We start from the raw sequence: 27196 nt of genomic DNA, 5'->3' as shown, positions 1-27196 counted from the left end.
CTTAATCTCTTAGTTCCATTTTCTTTTTAGCAGGGTCTTCCACAGGTTCAAAAATTTCTTGGAACTATCTCCAGTTCATCTTGTTTCTTGTTTTGCTCTTTAGTTTTTAGCTTTTTCTCTTTAGTTTTCGTTCATTAATTTTATATGGTTGTGGAGGGGAATGAAAGAGTTTCTGATTGTTGGCAAAGATGAGGCTATGTTTTCTAATTCGTTCAGTGTCTCGCTTAGGAACAAAGTGATTACGATTTGGAAGAGGCTCAGGGAATCGATTAGGGGCAATTTTATGGAGTTGGAGAATTTGATTCGTCAGGATCCGGATAAGACGACAATTCCCTATGGCAGTCTTCACTTGATTACTCGTTACGTGATGAACTATGGTAACAAAAGTTCTTGTTGGAAAATTGGCAACTGGTTTCGTTGATATCCAAAGGCAAGCTGCATATGAACTTCAGTTACTTGCAAAAACCGACACGGTTAATCAAAGTGTCATAACTGAGGTAGGAGCTATTCCCTTTCTTGTAACACTTATAGGATTTCAAGATTCAAGGATTCAAGAGCATGCAGTGACATTCAAACTATCGATATTTGACAACAAGATTTTGATCATGGTGATAGGTGCAGTTGATAGCATAATAGAAGTACTTGAATCAGGGAAGACCACTGAGGCAAGGGAGAATGTAGCATCATCAATATATAGCTTGTCTATGGTGGAAGAGCTCAAAGTGCAAATTGGAGGAAGACCAATGGCAATACCTACCTTAGTTAGACTCTTGAAAAAAGGAACTTTAATAGGGAAAAAAGATGTTGCATATGCACTGTTCAATATTGCAGTTTACAATCCTAACAAGGTTAATATTGTAAAGGTTGGGGTAGTTCCCGTGCTGGTTGAGTTGTTGATGGATGACAAGGATGGCATAACAGATGATGCACTTGCAATGCTTGCTTTGCTCCTTGGTTTCTCTGAGGGGTTAGAACAAATAAGATAGTAGAGTATTAGTGCCACTTATTATTGATCTTATGAGGTTTGGTTCAGTGAAAAGGAAGGAAAATTCAATATCCCTTTTGCTAAGACTGTGCAAAGAAGATGGGGAAGTGGTGGCAAGGAGGCTTTTCGCAAATCTAAGAAGCATTCCTTCTCTTCAAAACTTTGCTGCTGATGGATCTTTGAGAGTTAGGAGATGTTCTTCAAATATGGACTGGAATATGCTCTTCAACTATTATATCTCAGTAAACCTCCATGATCCTGCCACAAAGTTGCTAAGTAAACTTAAAGACCATGATTTACGAAAATAACTCAAGAAGATATCAATAAACAAATTCTTGTGGATATTCAAGTTGCATAGTGCTTCAATAATATGAAACATGTCTTCTTTTGATGGTAACTGTGTTGTATAATAGTGTTGTGGTTATTGGTAAATTAATACATAATCATGATGTTCATTGTTTTTTTTAGTTTGAGATGTATGGTTCTTCTCTCTCAACTTTATTAGAATTAGAATATGTGACTTAGCTTTTTGTAGTTTATAATTATTTGTTTCCATCTTCAGTGTTGTTGAGGAAGACACCAACCGTGCTATTAAGCTGAAGAATGGTGTATTTGTTGAAGGTCGTAAAATTAGAGTGAAACATGCAATGGCTTGTCCTCCCCATGAGGAACGAAAGTCGAAACCAAATAAAGGTTGATATTAACTTAGTTATGGTTCAGCATACTGTGATATTTTCATATTCCATGTTGTTTAAAATACTTATGTTATTCTAATGACTTGTAAACTTTTTGTAGTAATTATTACTTTCAATTAGTTTCTATGATCCTGTTTCTTCAAGTTTTTCAATTTCTCCAGCATTACAAGTTAAAATCAAAATAGTAGAAAACCCATATTTTATGACTAAGTTAAAATACTCCTTGTACTTCCTCAACAACAACGTAAAATTCTCAAATTCTAATGGATAAAATTTAGAGTGACGTTCTTTAGATGTTTTAACTTGAATTTTCACCTTAATAATCAAACTCAAATAATATTCCAATAATTTAACTTCAATATATTATTCACTGACATCTTATACTAACTCCTTAGTTTTATTTTGATATCTGATTACTTCATTATAAATTTATCTTTAAAACGATGCTTAAATAAATGAAGGTACTCTTAATCTTAATTTTTAAAAGCATGTAAAGAATTTATATTAGTATAGATTATTATTAATATGTAAGCATTTTTATTTTTATCGAAAACATATTTTATTTTTTATTATTTGTGAAAATACCGAAGAAGAAAAAAAAGAACAAAATGAAATCGTTTTGATTATCCATTTAAGTTGACCTTGGAAGAACCAATTGAAGGAGTCCACATTCTAACACATTTACATCTCACATAACCTTTTTTGCGAGTCATACATAAATATTCCATATACTCTATTGTTTTAAAAAATACAAAAGTTAGAGCTAATTGAATTTCTAAATTTTTAAAATATTTATTTTTTATCATTTTTCTGTTATTTTAAGATTTGTCTGCGTTAAAAAAATAACCTATTAAAAAATTATAATCCATTTAAAAAAAACACAAAAAAGGAAATTAACGGGATTTTGAAATTCCCTATAAGTAATGAGAGTTTATAAAATTTTGAAAAATAATTGATTTTACAGGAACTACTCAAAACCGCATATAATCCGTTAATGATCTTAGAGAATAACAAATCACTTAATAGGGGTTAAAATCACGATAACGATAAATATAATTTCGTTAAAAATATATTTTGTTATAGTGAACAGTATGAAACATTATATTATTCTTTAATTTTTCTATAGTACCTCTATATATATCATGAAATTGTTTGCTGTGTGGGGAAATTATAGCCACTAGGACTAGCGAAAGGAATCAACATGACATCCTTATGCAGCTTAATAAGACTTCTAAGAAATTCTTAGTAACACAAAAGACAAAGGAGAAATGATATCTCCTTGCTTTACAACTATGAATAGCTAAAGCAGCCAACAAATTAATCGGCCATAATGCAAACTAGGCTCAATACAATGAGAAAATTTCTCACCTATACTTAATTACCTAATAACCTTCAATAAAATAATCTAATTTAAAATATCAAAAGCTATAGTTTACCTCCAAAACACTTTTTATCAACCACATTTATATCTTCATAAGTAAAAGTCATGTTATTGTACAAAAATCATTTTATCAGATAAAACGAGCAATCTACGAATAAGATTCTTAAAGATGATTTTAAACTCAAAATTTGTCATAACAATCTCAATTTTTTATTTGCTCTAGGCTTATTGGAGATAAGAATGACTAAATTGAAATTATAACTAGTCATTTAGGTAAAAACCCACATGTAAATATTATATGCATATTTTTTAATTAATCCTAATAACTTTAAAAGAAAATAATAGAAAATTCATTAGTTTAAAGGACTATTCATATTTATATCGAAAACATCATTCCCTACTTCTTGAATAAAAGAACTATATTTCTTAGTAGTCACAGAAGAAGGAATCACCAAAATATTATCATTATCAATATAATTATTACCAATAACAAATATATCAAAAAAAATATTGATAACATGACTTTCAATCCCAAATTGGTCTTCGAGAAGCCTATCATCATGCCACAAGCCAAACTTTTAGTATTATGATATAGTATTTTTCTTCCAATTTTTTTTTTTCAAATTTCGTTTAGATTTGCGTATTCATTATAATTCAAATAAATGCTGTTGCAAGAAATATTTGAAGAAGATTTTTTAACGATATATTCTAATGATATTTGTTTTTTTTAAGTGTTTAATCGAGATTTTTCAATTTAAAAAATTCGAGCGAATATTTTTGCAAAAGATTTGATTCCAATGTTTTTTTGAGATATTTGTAGATTTAATTATGTAATTTTTTTTATCTCATATCTCGTTTCCCATTTTGATTCAAAAAATAAACTTAGACTTTAACATGAGCCGACACACTCACAATTCTATAAGATCTTTTGGTCATAAGCTTCTATCAGACCATCTGCTTTGAGAAATATTAGACCGTCTATTGTGACTAAAATACAAGATCAACAGAAATAACAATTAAGGACAAAATAAACTCAATTAGAGAAATCTAAATTAAAACAATGAATTTCTTCACAATTACAGACCAATAATCTATGATTAAATCTTTAAAGTGTGAATCAAATTATAATCATCACATATACATGATTAAACGTGACTAATTAATTTTACATTGTGAAGGTTAATTATATTGAATATAAAAATGATTGATCTAATTTATTTCGCTACATTACAAATTTTATTTTCCTTGTGTTTTTATTTTCTTTATTTAAAAGAAAGAAAAAGAAAGAAAGTTGGTACACCCCTTTATCAAAGTTGACTTGTGTTTAACAACTTTGTCAAATATCTTTGGGTTGGTTCTAGGCCTAGAACATCTATATCTCGGTTTCATGCCTAAAACATCTTTAGTTAAACTCCATAGAGTATTTCTCACTAGATTTCACATCTTGAACATCCTTAAATCTTTATACCTTTAACATTTTTGGATTCACTCTATACCTAAAGCCTGCTTCGCTTAACTCCATGCATATAAATCTTTGGCTCAACTACACACTTAGAGTGTTTTAGTTTAACTTCACATTTTGAGCACATCTAACTTAACTAGAAAATGAGTTTCAAGATACATTCACTCGACAGTGAATTCAAATTACTAAAAATGAGTTATATATATATATATATATATATATATATATATATATATATGATACACTAACACTAAACTTATTGATAAATATTAAAAAATATTCACTACAAGAAAATTATGAAATAGAAACCAATTTTTAAAGATCAAAATAATTAGTTGCAATAGTAACTAAATTAGAGACCATTTTAAAAACTAAATAAAAATTTAGTTTTTAAATTAGTTTTTATTACTATTAAATAGTTTCTAAATTGGTATCTAATTAGCAACCAAGATTTTTGCTACCAAATTTAGAAACTAAATAATTGATATTTAAAACTTGGTTGCTAATTGGATACCAATTTAAAAACTATTTAACAATAATAGAAACTAATTTAAAAACCAATTTTTTTTAATTTCTAAAATGATCTCTAATTTAATTATTATTGCAAGTAATTATTTTAATTTCTAAAAATTAGTTTCTATTTCATAATTTTTTTTTATTGTAGTGATTACATAATAAACCAATCAATAATAAATGAAAACTACTAAACTACTGAGTAACAACTAAAACTCGAGTTATATAGAAGTCAATGATAACTACTTAAAAATGAGTGATAACTACTAAAAAATAATTTATTTAATATAATAATTAAAAAATAATAATAATTACTAATTTTTTAATGATATTTAAAATAAAGTTTTATTCATCATAATATATTTCAAACCAAAACATATTTACACTACTTCTAGATATTCTAGAAATTGATATTCTGGCATTAGTGGTTGGACCGTAAAATATATATTTTCAAAATAATTACTGAAAAATATAACAAGTACATTACGAAATAACCCTTTAGGTTATGATACAGAATCTTTAAACAATGAATGTTTTAATGAATTCGGTAATATGAAACAACAATTATATCTAAAATACATTAAAATTTTATTTAGTAATCCAAAAGAAGAGTTATATTGGAATTTGCCGTGTTAAATGTATATCAGATTTTGGCTGTTTCTTTTTTCACCTCCATGGTTTCTCTTGTCCCTCCATATTTCAGGTGAAAAGATTATTTTTGTTTTTTAAAAAAATACATTTTAAATTATAGAATCTAAGAGATATTTTCGAATATGAAAATACCTTCTGAATTCTATAATTCAAAAATATTTTTTTGAATTTTAAAATCCAAAATTTTCAGATCACTCATTGAAAAATAAAAAAATTCAATAAATAAATGATATTTTTGGTATTTAAAGAGTTACAGTGCCATCAAAGGCTATGAAGGTGCAATTGAGGTGAAAAACATGGGTGCATAAAGAAACATTCTTAACTATAGGGCTTTTTGGTTCAACAGTAGCCTTTTATCTTCTTATCGTCACCGAGGTCTTACCAGTAAGGCAGTTTCTTCCTGTACCACACTCTTATGCAAAGACAAAAATACCCTTATTAATTTTTAGAATCCCAAAATTATCTTTAACCTAATAAAATTCTGAAAAGTGTAGATGAGTGTCTTTCGTTCGTGCAGGCAGCGTCTTCGTTTGGTTCTTGGCAGCAGCGGCATGACACTTTCAATCAAAAGCTCATTCTCCTTCCAAATATCACACATATTTATCTTGTGATTTAGAGTGTTGTTGACAAAAATAAGTAAAGTTTATTCAAGAGTATTCCAGATTTATAATTCTGGAAAACACAATTTAATAAATTCCGAATTCATAAATTCCCGTAATACATTATTGGATATGATATTCGGTAACTTTGAAATCTCCATAACCACCATCTTCTTAAAAAAAAAAATTAACTCCTACCTCTACAACCCAAACAACATTTTGGCAAAGTTGCTAACTCCTCCACCTTGCAACAATTACAAAGACCCTCCACAAACAATTGATATTCAATGATGAAGATGAACAGTGACAAAGAAAGTCTAGCACGGTGCCCCTTTTCAAATTATAGGTCAAGGTTAATTTTGAGATATTTAAAATTGTAGGGGTGCAGGAAGAAAAACCTCGGGGTGCAGGAAGAAGAAGCCTACCAGTAAGGGACAGCCGAAGAAGCCCAACTCGTTTAATTTAAAAATAAATGAAAGTAGTTATTGAAATGGGTAAGTAACTAACTAAGCTAAGGTAATTTGCATTGTATTGCACGTGGTTGTGAGTTGTGAGAATGAATAATTTGGTCTACCACGTGCCTACAATGATGATGACACACGTGCACATTATAGTTGATGAGTGGGGGGCAAAAGAGGAAAGGCAAAAGAGAGAGAAAGGGAAGAACATCATCTACCCCTTTCTTCTTCAGTCTTTGCTTATTCACCCTTTTTTTATTAAAGGAATGTCCACTCAAAGTGGGACACAACCCCTTCAATTCTGAGATACATAAACCTTAAATTAAAGAATATTATTTTAATTCTACCACTATTATTACATTACGTGCTCTTAATTTCCAAAACCACTCTTGGTGCCTTCTTAGTAAGGCACAGTTATGTCCCTATCAAATATTGGGGTAGAGAGAGAAAAGAGAGAGCAAAATGAGTGTTTTGTTTGACATCAAAAGAGACCCTTTCATTTTTTTCAAAATGTCTTTCAAATACTTTTATCATTTGCCTTCTGGGTCCTCTTTTCAACCATCCTCACCACTGGATTCCATTTTCATTTCAATTAAGCCTAGGGTTTTAATTTCACCATTACATACCTCTTCTCTCACTTTTGCATTCAAATCTTCCCCTTTTCTAACTATAATTAGTTTTTCATCAATCAACTCCACAGACAAAAAAAAGTGATAAGTAAAAGCTCAAATGGGGAAACTGTTCAAATTCAACATGGAATAGTACAATGAAGTGTAATGATATTAATTTTTTAAACTGGTTATAGGATCTTATTATAAAGGAATTGTGTTTACCACCTAGGATATTGTTCCCAAATTAGGAGCTTTTTTCAGGTTACTCTCACCCTTTTTGTTATTGTTTGAAAAGTTTATTCAAGGACTATTCTATCATAAAAATCAACTCAAAAATTCTCAAAAACAACTTATTTAACAATTCATAGAGAATCTAAACAACACAAATGATGAAACCAATTTTTCAAGAATTATGAAAGTGCCAATCACTAAAATAAATTCTAAAAATTCAATGAAAATATACCCAAAATATTTATTTATTTGACAATTAATCAACATCAACAGAAAAGACTGAAAACAATAATAAAAAAACATAAAAACAGCAGTTTATTCAATCCTAAGACTAATATGTATATAATATTGGCAAGAATGTATTTGAGACATAATTAATTAGCAATAGCAAGTGAACCATAATATTAAGGCTAAACAACTCGTTAACTTCAATTTTGGATTATAACAAACTTGGTGTGTTTAATTAATATACAGGGACATATCACATTTTTCAATAAGTATAAAAAATAAACCTATAGTCTATTGAGGACTGAAAAATGATTGTATATAGAAAAAATTGTGAATGATTTTGGTTGATAAGGTTAAGAATAGTTATAAATTAGAATTATATATTTAAAGGGTCCAACAAAGTGTATGATGATAGTGGAAAATGAATAAACTAATTTTGATTTGCAGGTGGAAGATATACACAGTGATGAATGAGATTTGCTGGAGCCGAAAGTATAGAAGACATGCTTAAAACATGTCCTGGCATTGACTTTCCATCCATGGAAACCCACCTCATGCCCCAAATTAATCCTAATGTTTCCATAGCTTTCACACTGATACGAGCTTTCATTGCGTGCAACTTTCTAAACCAAAGCTTTCCCTGTCCCACTTCTTCAAAATTAGTTCCAGTAATCAGTGAGGTTGCACACATGATCATACCAAACTTCACAGTTCTTCTTCGCCAATTATAGTATACATGCTTTGCACTGCATGTATATATATATATATATATATATATATATATATATATATATATATATATGTAGATGTAATGAATTCACATAGTAGCTGTTTTTGACCACCCTCCAAAAGAAAGACATTTTGCCCCATAATTTTTTGTTTGAGGAATTGGTGGTATTCGTGACATGCCAGCGTGCAAGCAAGCGAGACAGCATGCATGCTTGCTATATAACCCCACGCATGGTGCAACGAATATGCACCCTTTTGTGTGATTGATTATGAATTTGCAACGAATATGCTTGCTATATAGCCCCACGCATGGAACTATGGTAGCATGTTCGCATGAAATTTGTACCCCTAGCACACACTACACCTCCTTTTCGAACTTTCTTGGTGCATTGAATAATGTTGATGTGTGGTTACTTCTAGACTGCAACGTGTAAAAGACAAGCATAATGAAAACACAGAAACCTCCATTAATGGCTTAGGTGATCTGAATATCTACATATGGAATTAGTCTTCATAGAACATCTATCAATTGATTTCATATTTCTATGTATATATCAAATTGCAGTTGCAAAGGAACAAGTATATTTGAAGTTATTTTCACTAAATATATGCAAGTGATATATATACTATCGTGAAACTTTTTCGTCTCCAATTCAAGAAGGTTCTCTCCCAATATTTAGGAAACCTCCTCAATTGTACATTACTATACATAAATCGTAATCCGTTTCATGAAAAATAATGATAAAGATGGGTCTGTAATGCTACCTCTTTCGTTAACCTACCATTTAAGAAGCTTACTTTTTTTATGCATCCTTTTCACTTTTTGCAGGGATTTGATGCTCATTATATTGTTAACCTGTGATTAATTATAAGTGTTGCACAATGTTTGGCATAAATTATTAAGGCAAAGATGTACTTGGGTACTTGGCTTAATCAGTTGAGAATCTAATATCTTAGATTGTGCAAATGGGTTCGTTGCATACTTACAAAAAGACAAAGTAAAATCCACATTCTTCGTTTTCTCAACACTCTCAAACTTATCTTCCCATTTCTCTTTATCGTCACTGATTGAGTCAGATTTATGAAGGCGACACTAAATCAGTTTAGGATTACAAAACAGGATTGACCTTATTTATTAGCCTTCTTTCACATGACACGCGTCACATTCAAGCTTGTAGTCATTGGATGCAAGAACAATTTGAGGTTTCCTTCCCCAAAATTCTCTTTAATAGGAACTGTATATATTAATATTTCTCTAGGATTTAACAAGGTCAATAATTTTGTGTTCCTTAACTGCATATCCCTATCCCTGCGGTGTGTCCACCTTGGTTTCATGCAATTAATGGATCTCATTGAATTGAGGGAGATATAGAATAAGATGGTGAGGAGGAAATAAATCTGATGGAGATGAGCACAAAGGCACAAGCTAATTGTCTCCAAAAGAAAAAAAAATCCATGTGGAGTATCCCAATAGTGTAATGTAAGGTTGTTTTAGTTAAGTTTTATGTTGGAAATTTTGCCCCATGTGCAAAAGTGAATGAAAGAATATAATAATAGAAGTAGCAGGGTGTGAGCAGAAGAGAAAAATTATTACAAAGTTAGAATAACTGAGAGGAAGGAAGGGTGAAGGAATACATGAATATGCTTTTTAAAGGCATCAATATCAATGCAGGATGGGCTCATGGCTGCTCATTCATTTTCCGACAACGCAACATACAAATCCTTCATTGCCCTTCCATTGGTTGGCTAAAGGTAAGACAAAGGTTGAAAAAATGAGCCTTTAATTACGACTCCATTTACTTTTAGCATGTATATACTATCTCCTAATTCCTTCTTCTCCCACTTCATCAAACTTAATTACAGAATATTGTCACAACCAATGAGACTCCCAACTGGGTATTCAAAAATATATATCCCAAGATCATTTGATGGCCTCCAATAACATATCCGACCAACACACCCTCCTCACTAACCATGTGATGTCAATGAGTGACCTAGTTCCCTAAGACCCTGCACCTGCACCAGATTATAATTACAAAAAATTTAAAATTCCATTAAGTTTATATGTACATGTTTCTACCACCTTCCTCCATATATATCTATCTCGCTCTCGCATAACTATTCCTAGTCAAACTTCATCCATTAATTATTCACACAAAGCCCACCACTCACACCACGCTTTCTGTTTTTAGCAATTGGCATTACTTGCTTCCAATGCACATAATTGTTTCATACAAACGAATTGTGTTCCAAACTAACTCATCATTCACTCATATACATCTTGAATATTGGATTCATTGGACAATCCAGATTTACATCATCCTTATATATGCAAATTCAAAATGAATATATATATATATATATTTTTGTATAGTTGTAAGATTTATCCTGTTATTTTGGTCTCAATAATGACTCAAGGAAAATATATTACAGGAAGTTAAACTATAAAGAGAAGGAAAATTTAACTGGTCAAACTGTCCAAGTGGAAGTAATATAAGGCACATGCATGCTAGCTAGCTATAGAATATTCTATGCCCATTTAATGTGTAGAATAATGATAAACACATAAATGATTATGTTGCGTTTCATGTTATGTAGAAATGATTTGCTTAATGAATTTGTGATTTTTGATTTTCATTCTTTGTAAATATGATGTGTAATGGCACCAAAATTATCGTCAGAGATCACTATATATATATATATATCTACCTGGTTTTGTTCTCAATGATGATATGGCAATCTTAAATAATTGAAATTGCCATAAGTGAAGCTTGGACCATTTAAGAAATAGTATTAGTCAATGGAATTGATGAAGGAGCAATGAATACAGGCTTTTATTTTGACACTAGAGCATTTTGAGAGCTCATTAGTTATCACTCACTACTACCCTCTGAAATTTGGTTTTATTGCTTTTTTTTTAATTGGCGATGTAGGGTGCATGATGTGAATCGAAGTTCGTAATTTTAGGGTAATAATCTGATAGACGAAATGAATTGCTTTTACAACCACGAAAAAAAAGGGAGGAGCGAGGCACCAATAATGACATGGCCCTCAATCCTAAAAGCATACAACAGCATTGAAACAAAAGTGTTTCTTTGCATCCAAACATAACAGAAAAGTTTCATTTACTAACAACTACATAGTAGCAGTAGTAGTATATATCAATAATTCAACAACCAAAAGAGAGACTAAAGAACACACAGAGTAAAAACCAAAGCATAAAATCCCAACCCCCAATTTAAACACACAGAAAAGAACACATTGGAGGAGCTTCAAGCTTCATAAATCATAGTCACAAGTTAAGGCTCTTCCACGCGCTTCTGGAGCGATTGAATCTTAAACCAGAAACACACCCTCTGATGCAACAACCCATCACGCCCTGCCACTGCATGTGGTTTTAAATACTTTAACCACACTCACTCACTCTCTCTGTCTATATCGTTAATAAACACAGTGAGTCTCTTTGTAGCACCCACTCTTGATCAAACACCCCACGAGCCTCTCCACCATTTTAAATCCTCTTCTCCTTTATCCTTATCGCTCTGCACCAATACCTCCCCACTCCTCAATTATTCATTTATCTCTCCCACTTTTTCATACACATTTTCTCAAACACATGGTGCACGTTACTTTACTATAGCACAACACTCCACCCGCAAATCACCCAGAGGGGAACCTCACCTCAAACTCAACCATGGCCCTCGAAACGCTCCTCGTCAAGGTCAAAACCGCCATATCAAATAGCTTCGACTCAGTTCCGCCCAAGCTTCTCAAGAAGAAACCCTCGTTCAAGTCCAAACCAAACGTCGGCGTTTTGGCGTTCGAGATCGCCGGCGTCATGTCCAAACTCCTCCACCTCTGGCACTCGCTCTCCGACGCCACCATCGTCCGCATCCGAAACGACGCTGTCAACCTAGAGGGCGTGAGGAAGATAATCTCCAACGATGAGTCCTTCCTCCTCGGACTCGCCTGCGCCGAGTTTGCCGAGTCGCTCCGTGTCGTGGCGAACTCGGTGACCCGACTCAGCGCGCGCTGCGAGGACCACAACCTGCGCTCCTTCCAGCAGGCCTTCCTCGAGTTCGCGGACTCGGGCTGCGACCCAAAAGGGTGGGCCCTCCAGGGCCCAAAAGAAACCGAATCAAAGCTCAAGAAAATGGAGCGTTACGTGACGCTCACGGCAGCCCTCTACCGCGAAATGGAGGAGCTCACGGTTCTGGAAAGCGGCTTCAGAAAAGCTCTGAACCACGCTGACGCCAACAACGTTGGGAGTAAAGACCAGCAAAAACTCTACGAACTTCAGCAGAAGATTTTCTGGCAGAAGCAAGAGGTGAAGGATCTCAAAGAAAGATCCCTGTGGAGCCGGAGTTTCGACAACGTTGTCGTGCTCCTCGTAAGGTTTAGTTTCACTGTTTTAGCAAGGATTAAGGTTGTCTTCGGAATCGGTCACCGTATGCCTTGTCTGTCACGTACCTTGTCTACTTCGGCCACTGTTTATCCATCCGATCAAAACCCTAATGATTTTGTTGTTTCTGGGTTATTGGAGGAAAACTCAAAGTTTGATGAAGAGGTGAACGAAGATATGGAAAGTGGGTTTTTTGAGGCCAACTCGAAGCTTCTTAAACCACCGGAGAGCACGTTAGGAGCTTCAGGTCTGGCTTTGCACTATGCAAATTTGATAATAGTGATGGAGAAGATGATAAAGTCACCACACTTGGTTGGGGTAGATGCAAGAGATGATTTATATGGTATGTTGCCGAGGAGTATAAGATGGGGGTTGAGAGGTAGACTAAGAGGGGTGGGGTTTTGTGCTAGTGACCCTGTTCTTGCTGGAGAATGGAGGGACGCTTTGGGAAGGATATTGGGATGGTTATCACCTTTGGCACACAACATGATCAAATGGCAAAATGAAAGAAGCTTTGAACAACACAATTTGGTGGCCAAGACCAATGTATTGCTGTTACAGACTTTGTTCTTCGCCAATAAAGATAAGACTGAGGCTGCCATAACTGAACTTCTGGTGGGGTTGAACTATATTTGGAGGTTTGAGAGGGAAATGACTGCTAAGGCTTTGTTTGAATGCGCCAATTCTAATGGGCTACTGTTCAACTTGAATAAACCAGCTAATGAGATATGATGAGTTCCTTTTCTTAATCTTCCTTCATAGAGACTCCAATTTTGTCTCTGGAAATTTAATTTTATAAATGGGGGTTGCAGATTTTAGATGAACGGAACCGGTTGATCGATGAATATCAGGTCCTTCAGGTTAGTTTGTTTTGCTTCTCATTAACCCACCAGGTCTGTAAATGGAGTTATCTGTGTCTGTAAATGATATATCATTTTTTTAGTGACATCTACTTCAACAAATGAATTGTCCTTCTTCATCATCAATACAAATTCCTATCTGTTCAATTATAATTTGACCATAAAAATGTGTTATTGATTTTATATTGGCACTGGCAGAATTAATTTATTGCTGCTTTTTGTGGCTGCACCACCAATTCCTGATTCAGTTTGGGTGCTTCATGTGGGGAAGTGATAAACTACTAATTATACTCAATCTTTTCATATCTTGGGAAGCATTAATATCATATAAAAAAACTACCAAGAATGGACCCGGCTATAATTCATATACTTGAGTATGTACTAAATAAATAATATACATATATTTTAAGAAAAGGTTTTGATACTTCAAACAAAAGACTCAAAAAGCTGTTTTTATATAAAAAGAGAGAGTAGTAGCTTACAATTATTTTAAAGATATATGATATCTATATTTATCATAAAATTAAAATATTTATAAGCGTTGACAGAGCTCATTTTCTATGTCGGGCTGTATCTCTTTTAATTAAATAATGCGTTTTAAGAGTAAAATAAATTTTATTTGTCATTTTTTTATAAAAAACATTGCATGGTCACTCTATCTTCTTTTTTTTTCTCACTTTCAACTATATAATAAAAGTTGTGGTAGGTATGATTTTAATGATTATGAAAATCAATAAACACTATCCATGATAACTAAATGTGTGTTTAAAATAGTTATTAAAAAAATTAATGAATTTTCTATACATATAAACTTATTATATGTATTTTGTTAAAACAATTATCATAAAAATTAATAAATTTATCGTATATTATTAGATCATTATAATTTCACATTTTTTATAGTCTGATTACTACATCTCTTTCAATTTATATAACACACATATATAATTTATTTATTGCAGATATACACTACAAGAAAATCACCAAATAAAAATCAATATTTACATACCAAAATAATTAGTTGCAATAGTAACTAAATTAGACACCATTTAAAAAATAAATAAATTGGTTTCTAAATTAGTTTCTATTACTGTTAAATAGTTTCTAAATTGATATCTAATTAGCAACCAATGTTTTAACTATCAATTATTTAGATTCTAAATTTGGTAGCAAAAATCGTGGTTTCTAATTAGATACCAATTTAGAAATCATTTAACAATAATATAAACTAATTTAGAAACCAAAAATTTATTTAGTCCCTAAAATGTTCTTTAATCTAGTCACTATAGCAACTAATTATTTTTTGTTTTTAAAATTGGTTTCTATTTCATGGTTTTCTTATAGTGATAGTTTCATTGATGAAAACAATTATAATATGCATCTTTTGATTTGATTAAATTATTGACCTAGGATGAAGACAAGGGAGCATGCATTATTTTTACTATTATTACTAGGATTTTTTTTTTGTTTTTTTTTTCTATTATTACTTTTTTGGAAAAATTCTTGTCATATATTATCTAAATGGATAAATATTAATTATGTATGTAGTCAAGTTGTATCAAAGTGACACAATTTTATTGTGTTAAAGTCTTTCTAACCTCAAATGACTCTGTTTAGACGACGATGAATTCGTGTGAGTCACACGACTTCATAATGAAGTTGTGTTAATCCTAGACTTCATAATGAGGTCATGTTAACCCTAAACAACTTTGTTTTGCTAAAGAATTTTTTTAACATATTAATTAAAGTTGTGCTTTCCATTAACGACTTTTGTTGTTGAGGTTTGAATTAAAGTCGTGCATGCATTTACACGATTTCAGATGAACGAAATTAACATTAAAGTCGTGCAAAGTTGTATTTGAATTACACTGAAATTGTGATTTTTTTGCACACACAACTTTTGCTCAATATAAAAAATTATGTGTATTAATACATGAATTCATTTTTTCCCGAGGGAATTATAATGTATTTGTTTATTCTTTTTTATTAATATGGAATTGATTTTTTATAATACTTAATTGAATTGAACGAAATTATTGTGTGTTAAAAGAAAGAAAAAGGATAATATTTGTGTGATATTTGATGAGATTTTTTTTAAAGAATTAAATAGTTAAATGGGAAAAAATAGTTCAACATGTTATGTAAAGACATTTAATTAAGAGAAAGATAGTACATTTGTGGACATGTACTTTATACAAACAATTTCCTCTACTGTGACCTTTGTTCCAACAAATGAACATTTTTTTGGGCTTATTTGGAACTGCTTCATCCATTTCATGGATATAAGTAGTGGTTGGTCTTTCGGATTCTTTTTCTCGCATGGGTCAAATATCAAATTTGGACCCATGTATGGAGACCAATAATATTCATTTTGGACTGAATGGAATTAGACCTCACAAGCCTTAAAATGTTGTGGAGGTTGTAGATTGAGGCAACAAATATGGTTAGTTGTAAATGACAAAGGGGTAAACAACGATGATATGCGAATAATATAGTTTAAGCTTGAAACTCACCATAATCACACCACCACTTATTCAGTTTGATAGTGTATGACATATGTCGACGTTGAAGTTGGGGAGTGGATATCTCTTGAACATCAAATTTGAGTTTCGTCTATTATGTCTTTTGACATGACACATTGATGATTGTTGCTCACTTTTTCTCACAATGGAGTAATTTCTTCAGGATAACATGACCTTCTCGCAACATAGACTCTGTCTTGGTTTCTCGTTCAACGAACCATGAGTTTGTTCTTTCAAATGTTGTCTTCACAAGAGCACAAATGAGTAGTGATCGTACTCCCTTCAAAACAATGTTCATGCATTCGACTAGATTTGTAGTCATATGGTTGAAATTCTTGCCCCCGTTATATGCCTAAGTCGACTTTTCCAAGGATATTTAATCCATCAAAGACAATACTTGTTAGATTTCTAATCGCATTGCTGATATTTTCGTTTAAAAAGTTGGTTGTTTCATTTCATAAGCTGTGGCAATGTAATAAATGAAATGAGTTAACATGACTTTAGTTATTTTTATTGACGATCGATAAACATATAGTTTAAAACATACTCATGTTTATTAGTTGTCTCTTCAACTCATAGTTTTTGAAATATTTGTTAAAGTTTGATGCAATAGGTCAGATTCAATACATTGAGGCCAATCCATGTCCTTCCAAAGCAACTTTGGGATATTGTAATGCAGACAAAATGGTTAATCTTCAGTCAATTATGAGGTTAACATTTGGCTAAGACATGACATACACTCGGAGCAATTGGAAGAACAATATCATGGTTTCCTTTGTTTCATCTTAAACAATGGAAAAAGCGAGAGGAAATATTTTCTTGTTTCCATCTTGCCCAATTGCAGTCAATAAAGTGCCATGATATTTTTCGGTCAAGAATGTGACATCTACTTGCACTATAACTTTGCAATAGTTGAACCCATCAATGCATGACTTGAGAGATAAAACCACTTGTTCTCAGAAGACTTTGTTAGAAAAATTGCAACCATCTTGAAAGATGATTATAAGATTCATCCTAGTCACCGAATTCCATGGCTAAAGCCTTTTGTTTTGCCATCTATGCTTTTTCAGTAAGACATAAAATAACCATGATGATTTTGGATTTTTGCAATTAAGCATTTTATCATAATGGACAAATTTGCCTTAACCGAATTCACCAAAAAATGAGCCAATGTGGTTGGAGTCCAAATTTATGTGATCTTAACTAAGAATAGTTGAAAAGCACGTATGTGATGCTTCATTTTTTTTTATTTTTTTTCCATTGTTGACGAATTTTGCAGAAAGATGCTCGAATGTGCCATTGGAACCCATTGTCATAATGAATGCACTAGGTGACATATTGGTCCATCTTTGATTCCAAGACCACAAGTTTGTAACCCTGGTAAATGAGAAATTGCTTCATTGTAGTCGTAGTAACTTCTTTTGTAATGAAACACATCTATTAAAATAACTCTAATTGAATACTTTTGTATTGATTTACTAAACGATTGAGCTTGTGTTCTTGATGATGTCACATTACTTCTTCCTTAAATTTGTATTACTTTTCATCTTCATTGAAATCATGAACCATATGTTTGATTATAGTTTCATCATTAGTAATCCTAGAACTTGCACCGACGTACCATGAAGCCATGTTAAAGTTCTTGTTGCAATGGGTGTTGCTAGATTGATGAAATTTGATCCAAGATTGATCAAATTTGTTAATGGAATTCCTGAGTGGGGAATTTGAGTTAACAATGTTCGTGCCTTGACAATATAATAACAAAGTTTGGTAAAGTTTGAGATATATTGGGGACATTAAAAATTTAGTTGAATTGACATTCACAATAATGCTTTGATTAATTGTTGTGACAAGTCCCTATAATAACCTAGCACAATGTTCAAACTTAAACCTAATGAATTGGTTGAATTCTTATACCACATGTTTTAATATCTGACTCACTTGGTGTTATTGAATAAGAGATTTATTTCTTCTCACAAATACAAATCACAAATGTGTAGGAATTCAATTTGTTCATCCAATTAACTTCTAATTCAAGTTTTGAAAATAAAAATAAAAATATAACAATATGTTTTAGTAACTAAAGCTCGTTCTTAATTATAAGTTAAAAAAATTAATTGAATTGTCCAATATGTTAAAATTAAGTTGTGTAAATGAATCCTAAATATTGTGTAATGAGTAATTTGTACCAAGTTCAAAACCAAAATTAAATGAATCCAAAAAGAAATTCAAATAAACTGAAGTCCTATATAAATATGACGACTTCTTCATTCTAAAAAAAAAGAAGTTTGATACAAATCATCTCCACAAGAAGATGACTAAGAACACAACAGACACTTCACAATTAGGTCAGTCATCTTAGCATACAAGACCAGGCCCCACCAAACCTTAAGTGAGCTTCAACAGAAGAACCTGACATAAACCAGAATATCAGAGGTTCTTCCTTCTAGTCTTTTCACAAGACAAGTTTATGCAGATAAATTGACTCACTTTGGGGGTGCAATTAGAAGAATAAAGCTAGAATATGGTGTACTTAGTATAATATTGGGCTTGTGCCAAACCCACCAAAAACCTAGCTTCTAAAAATCCTTTTCCAAAATTGTCCCTTAACCTAGTTTCTAGAAGATGTAGGCTAGCTTGGGAGGTACTCCACTTTGACCTACCTTCTAGAAGGTTTCTCACAAATGAAACCCCTACCCCTTCATCATTAATTGGGTTTTCTTTTTGCCCTCTAGAAGTGAACTGTCACACTTTACTTAACCACTTGGTTATGTTTGTGTCCAGTGAGAATCTTCTTTGGATTTTTCATCATATTCTACTTAAATAAAAAACTATATACAAAGTGCAACCCATAAAAATGTACAATTCAAAAATCAATTAACAAAGTTGTTCTTGGTTGCCACAACTTCTCTTTATTTGAACAGGTTTTAGGTTAACACGACTTATAAATAAATCATTTTCAGCTTTGAATACGAGATATTTTTATGAGAGATTATTATTTTAGTATTGGTACATGTTGCATGGTAATATTTTATTTTCAATTTTGTAATTATATGTCTAAAATATCATCTGCTAATTTAATTTATGTATGACAATAAATCCTTCATTTAAAAAAAAAACTAATAAAAGTATGTTTTTAAAAGTAAACTTATGTATAAATTAATTTTAGTGCATGAAACAATGTTTGTCTGCTTATATTTTTCTCTATAGAATTGCTTTTAAGCAAGTATATTCAAACAAAATTTTAAGATAAGACTTTTGTAAAAGTTTCTTCAATAGGAATTGAGACTATAAATCATTTAAAAAATATTACCGACTAATTTATATTACATTTTTGTTTGAGGTTATGTAATGTTTTTTCTACTAATTTTCAGTATTATTTTACTATTTTATTATATATAATTAGGTCATTTTTATACCAATTTCAAGTCTTTTATTAATATTCAATTGTATGTATGTAATTTAGAAACTTTAATATACTAATTTTACGTAATATATATATATATGTTTATTACTTATATATATGTTTATTATATATATATATGTGTTTATTATTTATATATATATATATGTTTATTATTTATATATATATATGTTTATTATTTATATATATATATATATGTAATTCTGTAATTTTTATATTACTAATATCAAGTATTTTATTAATATGTTATTATATATAGGTAATTGAGTAATTTTTTCTACTAATTTGAACTATTTCATTAACATGTTATTATATTCAGTAATTTTTTATACTAATTTCAAGAATTTTATAAATATTTTATTATATATATATATATATATATGTAGTTTAGTATAAAGAATTCTACTAATTTGAACTATTTTATTAAGTGTTACACTACAAGAAAATCATGAAATATAAACCAATTTTAGAGACAAAAAATAATTAATTGCTATAGTGACTAAATTAGAGACTATTTTAGAGACCAACAAAATTTTGGTTTTTAAATTAGTTTCTATTATTGTTAAATGGTTTTTAAATTGTTATCTAATTAGCAACCAAGGGTTTTGCTACCAAATTTAGAATCTAAATAATTGGTAGTTAAAACCTTGGTAGCTAATTAGATACCAGTTTAGAAACTATTTAACAATAATAGAAACTAATTTAGAAACTATTTTTTTTTAGTTTCTAAAATGATCTCTAATTTAGTCACTATAGCAACTAATTATTTTTTGGTTTCTAAAATTGATTTATATTCTATGATTTTCTTGTAGTGTCATATTATATACTTGTAATATGCTAATTTTGCTTCCAATAATTTAAAGTCTTTTATCAATATCTTATAATATATGAGTAATTCATTAATTTTGTTTGTACTAATTTCAACTATTTTATTAATATGTTATTATCTATATTATGTAATATGTTAATTTTTTTTATACAAATTTGAAGTATTTCAGTGATATTTTATGATTATAAGCTTCCATTCTTATTTTGTAAATTGTGTTAATTATTTATTCCATTTTTCTGAAATATTAAGCTTCCATTCTTATTTTGTAAATTGTGTTAATTATTTATTCCATTTTTCTGAAATATTAAGTTAGTTACAATAATGTTTATCAATTGGATGACTGATTGTGTTATTTGTAGGTTATCCATTCCAATGACTACTCATTAGAGACTTCCTTCAGATATGTCTCTCTTACGTATCCAAAACAAACATGTCATTAAGGAAGTTTGGAAATGGAATGAAAGAGTTTTCTTTGTCTATGACGACATGTGATATGGTAACAATCATGTGAATTTTGTTGATCCACGTATTAAAGACACGATGAATGTTGCTAGATTTGGATACCTGTTGACCAGTGCATATATAGGCATCAACCATCATTTGATCATTGCTTTAGTGAGGAAGTGGAGAATAGAGACATATGTTTCATCTTCCACATAGAGAAACAACCATGACGTTAGAAGATGTGTTGGTGTTATTGGGTCTTCCCATTGATGGACGAAAACTTGTTTGGGTCATACCCCTAGAAAATATTGTCAAAAGAAATACAATAAGATTGTTTAGCCTAAACAATAACTTCCAACAACTTCCCGTGATGCATTCGAAGATGTTGTCGCTCAATATGCACAAGTGCATATCTTACCCTCATTGAGAGTTTACTCATGTTGGAAAAATTAGAAGATTGAGTGCATTTGATGTATTTATTATTATTGGGTGTTTTGAATAATTTTTCCAATTATAGTTGGAGTTTGGATGTGCTTGTTTGTCTATATCGTGCATTAGATCACAACACAGGCTTCAACCGGGACAACATTGGTGATTACATGTTACTCCTTTAGTGTTGGGTATGAGAACTCATTAAGTATCTGTCTCCTTCTTTTCCTTCCCTAACCGTAGACGAGATTGTCGTTGGACTTGGTTTTCCATTTGTAAAAAGGTATAAACACTACAACACATTTACTTTCCCCAAAACCCATGTACATGCCTACATTTCTAACTTCTCTACTAAACCCTTAAACATGATATTGCTTACTACAGGTGGTTAGGTTATAAATATGATATAAGGTGTGTTATGTTTTGTAATAAAGCTTACTCATGTGCAGTATCATATGATTTTCATAATAAAAGATGAGTAAAGACTCACTAGACAATCTTATAATGAAAAGATCTGATAGACAGTATAGTTCACACCATCAGATGATCATATCTTGGTTTCAGTATTAGAAATCACTAAAATGACCATGCACTTGAAATAAAACATTTAAAACAAGGAACATATAGGCAAAAAGTTAGTTCGAATGAGAAAAGATAAGTGATGGTTTGACAAAACTGATCAGACGATCTTGCAAGAAGGTCTCGTCAAATGATAAGTGCCAATGTGTAGTTTTTATGATTGAGAAAATTGAACACTTTGGAACTTAATTGTTGCTTAATGGAAGAAAATTACCCTAATCTGAGAATTATTGAATCCGATTATATATTTTGAACTATGAAACAAATGAAGAAATTTAATCTCAATTTTTGTGTAAATTCCAGATGAATATGAAGCATTGAAAGAAAGAAAGAAAAAAATTAATTGGATCACAAGAAGATTTAGCTCAAGCTAGAAGATTTAGCTAAAGCCAGAAGATTTAGCTCAAGCTAAAAATGTCCAGAGTTGATTAAAGGCGCAGTACTGATCTATCCTAGGCTAGAATTGCTAGCTCAAGCTAAAAGTGCACTAAAAGATCTAGCTTAAGCTAAATTGGCTAGCTTGAGTTAAAGTTCATTATATGAATTTTGAAACACAACTCAAAAGGAGGCGGTGGAAAATGATTCGATTTTTATAGAGAGAGATTAGTGAGAGAAGAAGAAGATATGATGGCAAATTTCATGAAGGTCTTCTTGAATCATGTAAGATATGGTGCGGAAGCTATGTATGAGTGTGTGCAAGATCCTCCTTAGAGTGATGTTGATCTTGAAGGTGCATGATAGGTATGATTATAGGGAGGTTCGGCCAGCCCAAGGAGATGTGAAGGAAATGAAGTTTAGAGCCTAAAATTCTAGGAGAAGCAAAGCTTGGCACAAAATGGCAGCATAACTTTACTCACAATAAACTTGAAAATACAAGGTGTAGGCTCCTCCTTTTATAGGCTAAGGAGGACCATAATGCAACCCTAATGCTAGCCAAATGAAATGTAAATGTGAAGCACATGGGTGCACATGGCACATGGGTGCACATGGCACATGGGTGCACAAATGAGCACATGGGGAGGGGTGTGTCTAGTTTTTATGCTCACCCCACCATGGGCTTTCTAGACCGACCTTGGTAAATTTAGAGGTTTTATTAGAAACTCTAAGTTTACCTAGGTTGGTGTTTTAGGTGCCAAAATTAATTCTAAGAAAATTACAAATAAAGTTCCTATGCTAATTTTGACAAGAAATTAAAGTCTACTCTACACTAGAGTTTATGGCATTTGAACATGTAAAAGAACGTCTTCTTGGATCCTCTTGGCCATAACTCTATGGTTGGCCCAAATCTACCCTTTGGTGGGCTTGCATGTGGGCTTGTGCTTGGGCCTCTTCCATCAAGATACCTCTATTCTAGGAGAAGAATTTGCCATAGAGTGAAGATTGGAAGAGCTGTCATGAGTGGCTAAGTGCTTTCTAACTTGGGATTGAATGTAATCTACTCTGTTCAAATGTATTCTTGGTGATATATATATATATATATATATATATAATGTTTTCTTTTCTACTTGTTCTTGGTATTTTCGTTTCATGCTTATTGCTTGATTCTATCTGATCAATGAAGTCCTGCTTTTGATCCTTAAATTTAACTGGAAAGTACTTTTAAGGATTTGAAATAGACGAAAATACTTGATAACTTGTAATGCTAGGAATAGATTTCAGGTTATTGATTGCATCAAAATTCTGTTCCTAAAGCTGGATGATTTGTTAAATATATGAGGAATCAGTGTTTGAGAAATTATCTTATGAATTTCATCTGTGAGGAATCAAGGTGAGATCAAGAATAAGTAGTTTTGAGTATTATATATTGTATTGTTAAAAAATACAGATGATTGAGATAGACACAATTCAATCCCAAGTATCTTTCTCTATATTTGATAAGTTAGTTTTGGTTTTTGTTGTATCAAACCCTAAATCTCTTAGTTACTTGTGAAATCTTTAATTTGGTTATGAACATGTTCTTAAAATTATTTTCTATACTTAATGAGTTTTATAACAGAACATCTTAATTAGAAATTTTCCCTGTGGGTTCGACATTCATACTTTAAAGAGTACTATATTACATTTGATTCGGTACACTTGCCGAGAAAAATCAACAAGTTTTTGGCGTCGTTGCCAGGGAACAATTTCTGTTAAGAATTTCTGAAGTATAACTTATTAAGTATTGTGAATAGTTTGTTTCCTTTGTGAATAGACAATTGTTTAGATATTATTCTTTTATCTTGTGCTAATCCTTGCTTGAGTTGTCATAGACACATGCTATTTAGAGGACAGGTTCCTGAAGATCAATTGGAATTTGATCCAAAAATTGAGAAGACAGCTAAAAAAAATCAGAGCAAGAAGAGAGAAGAAAAGAAGAAGCAAGGACAAACAAAAGGAGAATCGTCCAACACTCTCAACTCACACAATCAAAAAGAGTTACAAATGGATGAAAATAGGCAAAATCCACCTAGAAGGACATTGGGAGACTATGCTATGCAATAAGGACCGAGGCATTTCTCCAGCATAACCATACCTCCTACCACCAAATCATTAGAAATGAAGCCAACTTTTCTTAGCTTAATCAACACTCATCAATTCACTGGAATGGATCACGAAGACCCTTATACTCATCTATCCACATTCTATGAGTTGGGTTGGGACCATGGGCTTCGAGGAAAATGATATTGAATCTTTTTATTTGCGTCTATTTCCTTTTTCACTTGCAGGAAAAGCAAAAGAATGATTAAAGTCACATCCAATCCAGAGTCTAAGTAGCAGGAATGATGTAGAAGAGAAATTCCTAAATAGATTTTTCCCACTCTCTCGATATATCAAGGCCAAGTCTGATATCTCCACATTCAGACAAGGGCCAGATGAACCTTTTTGTGAAGCTTGGGAACATTTTAAAGTGATGTTAAGAAGATGTCCAAATCATGGCTTTGAGGATATTTCTCAGTTCAACATATTCCACAATGGTTTGAGGCCTGATACTAAAATGATCTTGGATGCTTGAGCATGAGGTACAATGATGACTGTTGATGCAAATCAAGCTACAAGAATCATTGATGCCTTAACCTCAACAGATTACCAAGTTCAACACGACATATATACACTGCAAAAGAAAGGGATGTTGGATCTTAGTACTTCAGATGCAATTTTAGCACAGAATAAAATTTTGACTCAGCAAATTGAGGCATTAACCAAACAAATGTCAAAACTGCCTCAACAATTAATGTAGTAAATTCTCCTTCAATTTAGAATCAAGCTTTGAAGTGTGATTTTTGTGGGGGAGATCATCTTAATGGTCAATGCTCTTACCAAAATCCATCAGAGGAAGAAGTTCAGTATATGAATAATCAAGGAAGGCAATGTGGCTTTTCATCTAACTATCCAAATAACATGGCTCAAGGATGGAGGAATAATCCAAATCAAGGATTTGGGTGGAAGCAAGAGGCTGGATCATCTAACAGACAAGCTCCTTATCAGTAGCAACCACATTATCCTTCCGTTCATGAGAGAACATCCAAATTGGATGATACTTTTGAGAAGTTCATGCAAGCCTCTCTATCCAATCAGAAAAATACTGAAGCATCAATAAGAAATTTAGAGACACAGGTGGGGCAATTGGCTAAATAGTTAGCTGATAATCAAGGAAGTCACTTTTCAGCGAATACACAAACGAATCCCAAGGAGCATTGCAAATCTATCACCACCAGAAGTGGGAAAGTTATAGGGAAAGGAATTGGAGATAATTTAGTTGTGGAGGAGGAGGTTTTAAGTGAGAAAGAGAATGAAAAAGAACAGATTAAGTGTGAGGGAGGAGAAAGAAGGAATAAGGAAGATATTGTAGATATTGGAGAGAAAAAAAGAAAAAAAGAAAAAAGTTGAAAAATAAGAGAGGAGTGTTCCTATAAAAGATGTACCTTATCCACATGCTCTTACAAAGAAATGCAAGGAAAAACAATTTGCAAGATTTATGGATATTTTCAAAAGATTGCAAATTAACATTCCGTTTACTGAAGCTTTAGAGCATATGCCTACATATGCTAAATTCATGAAGGAATTATTGACAAAGAAAAGAAAGTTCAATGAACAAGAAATAGTTGAATTGGAAGCTGGATGCAATGCTATAATTCAAAAAATCATTACCACAGAAATCCAGAGATTTGGGAGTTTCACTTTGCTAGTTACCATAGGAAATCTCACTGTTGGAAAGGCATTATTGGATCTTGGAGCTAGTATTAATTTGATGTCTTTATCAATGTTGAAGAAAATTGTAGATGTAGAAGTGAGACCAACAAGAATGACTTTGCAGTTGGCGGATAGATCAATCAAATATCCACATGGAATAGTTGAAGATTTGTTGGTAAAGGTGGATAAATTTCTCTTCCCAGTAGATTTTGTTGTTATGGATATTGAAGAAGATGTTGAAGTACCTTTGATATTGGGAAGACCATTTATGAAAACTACCAAAGTTATAATTAATGTAGACAAAGGAAGATTGAAAGTTTGTGTTCAAGATGAAGAAGTAAGCTTTAATGTTTTTGAAGCAATGAAATATTCAAGTGATCAGAAAGAGTGTTTCAGAATGGATGTGATTGCTGCTGAACCTTTAATGACGTTAATCAGGCGTTAAGCTATATGACGTTAAACGAGCGCTTGCTAGGAGACAACCCAGTGTTTTGTTTTGAAGTGTGTCTTTAATTTTTGTTTTGATTTAGTAGTAATGGAGGTTTTTTTTTTAAGTGTTTTTTTTTTGTTTTAATATTTGATGTCTTTAAAACCAGTTTGATATGTGAAATGGTCATGTAGGTTTGAAATGTTAGGTGAAATGAATGGATGGAAGAAAGCTTTAAAAAGTTTGAAACTTTTGGCAAAGACAAAATGAAAATTTTCAAGAAAATTTCATTGCAGGGTAATTTTAGCTTAAGCTAGAACTTTTAGCCTAAGCTAGATATGTAGAAAAAGAAAGAAATTTTGTTCTGTAACTTTAGCTTGAGCTAAATTGAACTAGCCTGAGCTAAACAACTCTGTTGCTCTCTGCCAAATTCTAGCCTGAGCTAAAATGAGCTAGCCTGAGCTAAAAAACTCTGTTGCTCTCAGCCAAAATTTAGCTTGAGCTAAAAAGGCCTTACTTGAGCTAAACAAATTTGTTGCTCTCGGCCAAGTTTTAGCCTGAGCTAAA

General features: G+C 31.8%; 2 protein-coding genes and 2 pseudogenes across 2 annotated transcripts; 3 read left to right on the top strand and 1 right to left on the bottom strand.

Moving 5' to 3' along the window:
* The first annotated feature begins 374 nt into the window (after positions 1–374).
* LOC137829227 (U-box domain-containing protein 1 pseudogene) lies at positions 375–1683 on the top strand (annotated as a pseudogene).
* Positions 1684–11556: 9873 nt separating this feature from the next.
* On the top strand, positions 11557–13972 carry LOC137828748 (protein PSK SIMULATOR 1). Its single transcript, XM_068635437.2, has one exon. The coding sequence runs from the start codon at positions 12238–12240 to the stop codon at positions 13675–13677; it is 1440 nt and encodes a 479-aa protein (XP_068491538.1). The 5' UTR covers positions 11557–12237; the 3' UTR covers positions 13678–13972.
* Positions 13973–24845: 10873 nt separating this feature from the next.
* Positions 24846–24951, bottom strand: LOC137830776 (small nucleolar RNA R71; annotated as a pseudogene).
* A 1036-nt stretch (positions 24952–25987) lies between these two features.
* LOC137829228 (uncharacterized) lies at positions 25988–26647 on the top strand. The gene has a single exon (XM_068636026.1). It carries the CDS (start codon positions 25988–25990, stop codon positions 26645–26647), a length of 660 nt encoding a protein of 219 aa, XP_068492127.1.
* Positions 26648–27196: the final 549 nt, after the last annotated feature.

The sequence above is a fragment of the Phaseolus vulgaris genome, chromosome 7 (assembly GCF_051622355.1).
Source record: "Phaseolus vulgaris cultivar YP4 chromosome 7, ASM5162235v1, whole genome shotgun sequence".
Lineage (NCBI taxonomy): Eukaryota > Viridiplantae > Streptophyta > Magnoliopsida > Fabales > Fabaceae > Phaseolus > Phaseolus vulgaris.
The sequence above is the reverse complement of the archived record's forward strand: the minus strand, read 5'-3'. Positions and strand labels throughout refer to the sequence as shown.